The sequence below is a fragment of the Triticum urartu genome, chromosome 1A (assembly GCF_056163025.1).
Source record: "Triticum urartu cultivar PI428250 chromosome 1A, HENAU_Tu73, whole genome shotgun sequence".
Taxonomy (NCBI): Eukaryota; Viridiplantae; Streptophyta; class Magnoliopsida; order Poales; family Poaceae; genus Triticum; species Triticum urartu.
This window is the reverse complement of record NC_141873.1, coordinates 58,797,382-58,805,082: the sequence shown is the minus strand read 5'-3', so window position 1 is coordinate 58,805,082 and position 7,701 is coordinate 58,797,382. Positions and strand designations below refer to the sequence as shown.

The window sequence follows — 7,701 nt, the reverse complement described above, 5'->3', positions numbered from 1 at the left end:
ATTATTTTCTTAGTTAAACCTATGATCAAAGTTTGGCACAAAATATTAAAGAGACCAATAAACCAGGACGGATGTGGTACTTAGATGAGGTTCAGCGATTGCAATTTGGCAATTAATTCAGGCAGTGTGGAAGCAGTTAAAATCCGTAAGGATTTGGTTTTACCATTTCGCACTGGCATTATAAAACCATCATGATTTCATGGGGCAGTAGCCGGAGACATCAGGTGATACCACCCTTCACATGCTCCCATGATCCAAATTTTAAAAAGTCACATTTAGATGTTTAAAAAATTCTAAAAAAAGTTGTGAATGTTCAAATGACATATGTTCATAACTCCTAAAAAGTTCAGATCAAAATTATTTGTGAATGTTCAAAAGACCAACCCAAATCCTTTATGAAAATTATTTTGGCTTTTATATTCTTGGGACTTATTTAGGTTGGCCTTGTGCCCAACAATATTTCAAAATGGTTTGGTCTCTACCAAAACAAGCTAGGGTTTCAACTAGTTGCTTTTGGATTTTCATTCTTCTAGGCAAACAATCAAGTAAAACCAAGTCAATCACATAAGCATTTCCTAGGAAAAAATTTAATCCATTTAATTTTTTTAGGGTACCAGATTTGGAAAAAAAATCTAAGATGTGACAGCTGGTGAGGCTTTGTAGCGTCAGTCAGGCGGGCCCTACCCAAAAGAGTTAGCTGCGTGAATTAGTTTTGTCCACAGTTTATTTTAAAATTTTCTTTCGCCTCGGGGTCATTTTTGTTGGCTTTGCCGAGCCTGAGCCTGGAATTACGCGGACAGCGACTCCACACCGCCTGGGACGAAAGCGAAAGCGACGGCTAGTCCATCCTCTAGTAGCCATCCTCTACTAGCTTGCTTGCACATTCCTAGGTTAGGCCCCAATTATCACGTCTCTGAAAATCAACCTACTGCTCCATAAAACTCATGCAGAGGTGCATCAACAGCAAATCATTCAAGCCAGTTTTATAATTTGTCGTAGAAACGGTTGAAATCCGGGTGGTCATCTGGCACGGCATTTTGACACTCAGAGCATCTACAACCGGATCTCTGAGAACTGCCTCATACATCCAGACGAACCGCCCAATCATTGTTCGGTCATATTTTTTAACTCAGACGGGCCTCTCAAAAGGCCTCATACGTCCGGACCGACAGGCACCACCGTATCCAGCCTAAATAAGGCCTCATACGTCCGGACCGACAGGCACCACCGTATCCAGCCTAAATATGGAGCGGATAAGGGAGTGCCCGGGCACACCCGCCACGGCGGACCCAATAGCCCGACCTCACTCCAAATTCCACCAAATTCATCAAACACCTCCTTCTCCTCCCGCCGCCCTCCTACCATTTCCGTGCCTGGACCCTCGCCATCCTCCATCCTTGCTCCCAATCCTCACCTTCGGTCCCGATCCATCGCCGGAGATGTTGTCCAGCCCGACCCACACCGCCACGGCGGAGACGCAGTCCGCCTAGTCCGTCGGCGGCGACTTGCAAGGCGAAGAACGTCGCCCGCAAGTTGTGGCGACGCCGACATCAAGAGAGGGAGGCAGCCGCGACATCGCAGGGAGGTTCAGACGTGGTGGAGCAGCTGTCTCCTCCGCCGCTCCCGGATCCCCGCACCCCTTCCCTCCGAGCGCCTACGCGGATTATGCTGTCCGACCCTTTTGGGACACAGGATGATCCGACCGCCAGCCGAGCCACTCCGGACAGCTTTCGGCCCACGCAAATGCAGGCGGTGGAGCCTGCCCGGATGCAAGCAGAGGAGGACGAGCATGATGCATTCCGCCTGGAGCAGGACGCATTCCGCTCGGAGCAGGCGTCCAACTAGTGATCCAAGGCCGTCCATCATGCTCGGACAATGATTTCATTTGTCATGCCCGATTTTTGAACTATGATTTGTTTTGCTTTGTTTTGAACTTTGCCATTGATCTCAGTTTGTACCATATGATCGATGTGCATGGATTGCACGGATTTAAGAATCAGAATTTGCGGTATGTGAATATTTAAGGGATGCCCGGTCAGTGTTCATGGACGTTTGAGGGGCCGGATTTGTTGAGTCCGACTGTAGACTGTAGATGCTCTTACAACGTCGTGTGTCTGCATTTCATTACCTGGTGATGTCGGCCAAGCTAGGTGCCATTGCCATCTCACCACGGTGGCGACGGCGTGGCGGCCAACGACATGTGCGAGCTTCTTTTGGATACGATTGAAAGCGGCCAAATGAGGTACAGTGAACTGCCGCCTATCCGCCGAGACCAACAGTCGCTTCATGGAGGAGGTGGACGCCAGTTTTCTTCCACGGAAACCGACCCCGTGCCGCTCCGTGCCGTGCGGCTCGACGGCCGGTCCCACACGCAGGTGCGACCCACGCGGCCCACGAGATGGCGACGTCCACGTAGGCAGCCATCTATTTGTCCATGCTGACTGACGCTGACTAGTGACTCGTGGCATCAAGCTGCTGCTGGTGCCCGCTCATACTTTGCGAGATGATTAGCACCACTTTGTGTAGGATTAATCGTAGTAGCATTAGGATCCCAACACAGCTGAATCATGGGTGACTTTCGGTTGGTGACATGAATAATCATGGATGACTTGGACGACTTTGTATAACAGCAGCATCACCTACCACTAGAAGAGAAGAAAAGAGAAGAACACTCAATAGATTAGTACATCTAGTCATCCACCAGTAGATGTGTATGGATATCTCGTATAGAGATAGGTTTGATGCTTTTCTTGGCGTGAAAAGGATATTTTTCGCAGGAAGAAAAGAAAGGAAAAAGGAAATTTGATCGAATGAACCATCTGAAAAATCTTAATTATTATTATCACAAAGAGATATGTTAGGACTCTATTACAGCCCAATGCTAATCTATGTACTCTCTCACCAATACATACATTTGAAACTAATCTCGTCCGCATTTCAAGAGGAACCAACCAATTGGTTGATCACCGGGCGTCGCCGCCGGCGGTGCTGCTGAAGCCGATGTCGTGGCCGCCCTTGCGCAGCGTGCTGGTGAGCGACGACGAGCTCAGCGAGTCGGACGAGGAGTCGTCCGACGGGTTCAGCCCCAGCGCGTTGTAGTCGGACACGCTGTCCTGCAGGCTCAGCAGCAGCTGGTGGTTGGCGCTGAAGCTCATGGACGGCCTCGCCGCCGGCACGAACGGCGGGTCCGCCTCCCCGCTCAGCATCTGCACCACCGCGCGCATCCCCGGCCGGCGCTCCGGCTCCGGGCTCGAGCAGGCGAGACCGACGAGCAGGACCCTACGCATCTCCCCCTCGTCGTACTCGCCGCCGAGCCGCGGGTCGACGGCGTCCAGCACGCGCGCCTCGCCGTGCAGGCTCCACACCCATTCGACGAGGTTGTTGCACCGGCCCTCGGTGCCGATCGGCCGCCGCCCGCACGCCACCTCCAGCACCAGCGCGCCGAAGCTGAACACGTCGGTCGCTTCGGTGGCGCGGCCGGTGAGCATGTACTCCGGCGCCAGGTACCCCATGGTGCCGGCGGCGGCCGTGGCGTCCGGGGACGCGCCGTGCTCCGCCTGCCGCGCGAGGCCGAAGTCGCCCAGCCGCGCGCGGTACGACTCGTCCAGCATCACGTTGCTGGACTTGACGTCCCGGTGGATGACCCGGCGGTCGCACTCGTGGTGGAGGTAGGCCAGCGCGGAGGCGACGCCGGCGAGGATCTCGTGGCGGTGGCGCCACGGCAGGGCCGGGGAGGAGGCGTCGAAGAGCGTGCGGTCGAGGCTGCCGTTGCGCATGTAGTCGTAGACGAGCAGGATCTCGCCCTTCTCGTAGCACCAGCCCTGGAGGCGGAGGAGGTTGCGGTGGCGGAGGCCGGCGATGATGGAGAGCTCCGAGAGGAACTCGGCCCGCGCCTGCGCGCCGTCGGCGTTGGCGTTGGTGCAGCGCTTCACGGCCACCATGGCGCCCGTGTCCGGGACGATGCCCTTGTACACGACGCCGAACGCGCCGTTGCCGATGACCCGGGACGCGTCGAAGCCCCGCGTCGCCGCGCTGAGCTCCTTGTAGGAGAACTCCCGCGGCGACCGCGCCATGGCCGCCGCCGACGCCACGTTGTCGCGCTTCGTGGCCACCGCCACGGCGTCCCGCTTCCTGGCCTTGGCGCGGCGCGCGAGCGCCCAGAGCGCGAAGCCCGCGAACGACGCCGCCACGACCGCCCCCGCCGTCGCGGCGCCGGCCACGGCCCCTTGTGGAGGCGGGTGGTGCGGCGTCTTGGCATTGTTCCGAGCGACCGAAATTGCCGGGGCGCTTGCAGCTGAGCTGGTCGGCGGCGCCGAAACCGTCGCCGGCGGCGTGATGCCCGGGAGCTGCGGAGTGGAGGGAAGCGTCGGGTCGAGGGCCCTCGCCGGAGGGGGAGCAGCCGAAACGGGCGGCGGCTTGGACGGCGCCGGTGAAGGAGCGGACGGGGTGGAGAAGCTCCACCACTCGACGGCGTGGATCTCCGTGCTGCCCTGCGTGGACGCGGAGAACCCGACGAACGCCTGCTCCTTGACATACTCCGCGAGATCGACCGTCGCCGACAGCACCGGCGCGGCGGGCCGCTTGGCCGAGTAGGACACGAAGACGTCCATGGCCTTCCCCGGCGCGTACTCGATCCACGCGTACACGGTCCGCCCGCTGGTGAGCTCGACGCCCGCCAAGTCCAGATCAGCCACGGCCGTGGACACCATGCTCCCGAGATCGACGCCGACGTGGTTCCCGTTGACGTCCCCGAACTGGAGGTCCATGAGCGTGTCGAACTCGACGGCGACGTCGGCGGCGGGGTCGAGGCCGAGGAACGCGCCGCCGTCCCCGACGGCGGCGGCGTCGGGGGCGACGACGAAGGCGAGCCCCCCGCCGACGGAGCCCCGGTTGAGCGTGGTGACGGTGAAGGCGAAGCTGGTGGAGAAGCCCGCGAGGAGGCGCACGGGGGCCGCGTAGAGCGCCCGCCCCGCCGCCGAGGTGGGCACCGGCAGGTCCCGCGTGAGCCGGATGGTGTTGTTGTTGAGGTGCGCGTCGCCCAGCAGCTTCAGCGTGGCCAGCGTCAGCGTCGCGTAGTCGAACCGCACCGCGCCGGTGGCCGTGGTTTCAGCGAGGAGGAAGAGTAGGATGCTGAGGAGGCGGAGCGGAGGGGAGGTGGTGGCCATTGCGGGCGGCATTGGAGGTGGCGTGGGGATTGGGAGACATTTACATGGGGATGAGCTAGAGTGTGGAGTGAGGTGAGGCCGACCGGGAGAGAGTAGGTGAGGTGGGAGATGAGATGGGATTAGCGGGGCGGGGCGACACGTGCGGGCGAGGGGGGTGGCGTGGTGTGGCGGGGTAACGGTAGGGAGGGAGGGCGGTGCGGTGGCCGCGGGTGGCGGAGTCAGAGTGGTGGGGGAGCGCGCGCGTGAGCGGAGCAGAAAGCAGTGACGGATCTGCGAGCTTTTGCGGCCGTGGCGTTTTCCCTCGTGCGTTCTACTAGTTGCAGAGGCGGGTGCGGCGACGCCGACTGCCGCGCCACCGGTCGGCTGTTGCTGTCACGGCGGCGCTGCCGGTGCCCATGCCCGTCGAGTGCAACGGTAGGATAGGAAACGCGGCGCGCGAGCGGGGGCGGGGGGCCGGGGCCGGGGCGAGCCGTTCGTCGCGTCGTGGACCGGCGAGGTGGTGTCACGGGCGCGGGCGGGCCACGTATGGGCGTGCATGGATGGGCATGGGACGCGACTCGGCGAGGTTGAATGGTTGATCGCGCACGTGAACAGCTGGGTGGAACGAGAACCAAAACAACGACGATTAATATAGTCCAAAGAATCGACGTATTACTTTTTAAATTCCATCACTCGTCTTTTGTGTGGAATTGCGATCAGGAATAGCAGTAGGAGTTGGAAATTAGTGCGCAAAGTGGGAGTTGCTGCTTTAAGATTGTGAATGTCATCTGTCGTCCATCAGGATTCAGGACGGGTATCACGTGCTGGCTTGTGAGACCTGATCTCACAGAATGTTTTTTTCTCAAACTATATAAGGCTAGTACTTGTTTCGGTACCTTTTCAGTTTCTCAAAGGTGTTGGTAAGTTTACGCCCTCTCTAAAAATATATTGTTTACTATTTTTTTTGTAATTTTCATGTGAAAGGGACTAAATCAACAAAACGGCTAGGTCTAGGCCCACATTGGTGGAGGCAGAACAGAATTTATAACAATGCCGGGATGTCGAGACAAACACATTTGGCTTTTGGATGTATATTTACACACTGTACATAAAAATAGCAATACAGAAAAGAAATCAAGATCAAAATATTTTAAAATAAACTTGACTTTTTGTTGTACTTGTTTTAAAAGTTTTGCCAAGGAATAACTTTGATGGTATTCTCGGTTGAAAACAGCTTGTATCAGGTGTATATCCAAGAGCCAAAAGGTATTTCTCGAGGATGTCCCGTTCTATTAGACTAGGTTTTTTGGGGTGAGGGTCCAGAACTTCTTGCAAGCATATAAAACAAACGAGAAACATAAAATTACAAGACAATAGGTTGTCTTGTTTGTCACATGATTGATTCTCACATACACATCAAACGAGAAAGCAGGGGTGGACCCAAGAAAACCCAACATCCCCACATCGCTTTAAGAGCATGGTTAAGGTCTTCTTTGATTCATAGGGTAGGAATTTTATACGCGATTTAAACTTTTTTGCAACGTTTAGCCCGATCTGATCCGATCTGGGGCTAATCTGCTCCCAATATCCCAATTATGATACTTTTGTGTAATTTATTTACAAAAATTACATCGAGATCTATGAACCGTATAATTGTGCAACCATGGATGCTGACACGAGATGTCGAATCTTGTTTTTCGGGGAACCAAAATGTATGGGGCTACTACAGTCAGCTGGCCATTAGGCCAACTCTATCGCGCGACTCTATCCTATTCGCTCCCGTTCGTTTGGAGTAAAAGGGACAAATGAGACGGCCCAGCACGCGGGCGCAAACGGACAAATATTCGGATTCCGTCCGCTTTCGACCCATCCCCGGCCTAAACTTGCGCTCGGTTTGGGGTGAAACGGACACGCGCGGACGGCCTCGATGCACGCCCTTGTCCCCTCCGTGGCCCGCCTGTCGGGGACACTAGCAGTCCCTTCGCTCCCAACGCTTCACCCTCTCTCCCTGCCCCGCCCCGCCGCCGGCGCCGCCGCTATTCTTCGGCCGCCTCCTCACCGCGCAGCCTCCCGCCGTCCGTACCAAACCACGTCTCGACATGGCCGCCACCACGCCCGCACTTCCGCCGTAGTTTTGGTCGTCGATCGGAGGAGGTTTGGCCCTCGCCGTCCTTGCCGGTGGCAGAGGGGACACGACTGCCGGCGACGTACCACGGCGGCCGAGGCAGATTCCCACGAGAGCTCCAGAGCGGCCTGTAGCCGGCCGGCAACCACCCTGCTGTGTCGAGGTGATCATCGCGGCCTCTTCGCCACCACGAGCGCAAGGTGTTTGACCTTTTGCCAACAAAGGTATGGACAGTGGAGACGAGTTTTTCTACCATCACTTCCTTTGTTCATCGGACGATTCGTCGTCGGATGATGACGATCTTGTGGTGGCTGCACTAGTCGTTCACGACCATATTCAACGGCAGCTTCCTCGGTACAGGGGGTCAGTCCCTGGCCGTGCTCCCAACCTGAACCGCAACAGGGAGAGAGGCCACGCCCTGCTCTATGCAGA

General features: G+C 56.7%; 1 protein-coding gene across 1 annotated transcript; it reads right to left on the bottom strand.

Annotated features, from left to right (window-relative positions):
• Positions 1 to 2,820: 2,820 nt before the first annotated feature.
• Positions 2,821 to 5,980, bottom strand: LOC147989997 (L-type lectin-domain containing receptor kinase VIII.1-like). The gene has a single exon (XM_087546816.1). The coding sequence runs from the start codon at positions 5,175 to 5,177 to the stop codon at positions 2,964 to 2,966; it is 2,214 nt and encodes a 737-aa protein (XP_087402942.1). The 5' UTR covers positions 5,178 to 5,980; the 3' UTR covers positions 2,821 to 2,963.
• Positions 5,981 to 7,701: the final 1,721 nt, after the last annotated feature.

What these genes read in the sequence shown, in the direction of transcription:
- LOC147989997 (XM_087546816.1), bottom strand. Translation starts at nt 5,177, where the DNA reads ATGCCGCCCGCAATGGCCACCACCTCCCCTCCGCTCCGCCTCCTCAGC.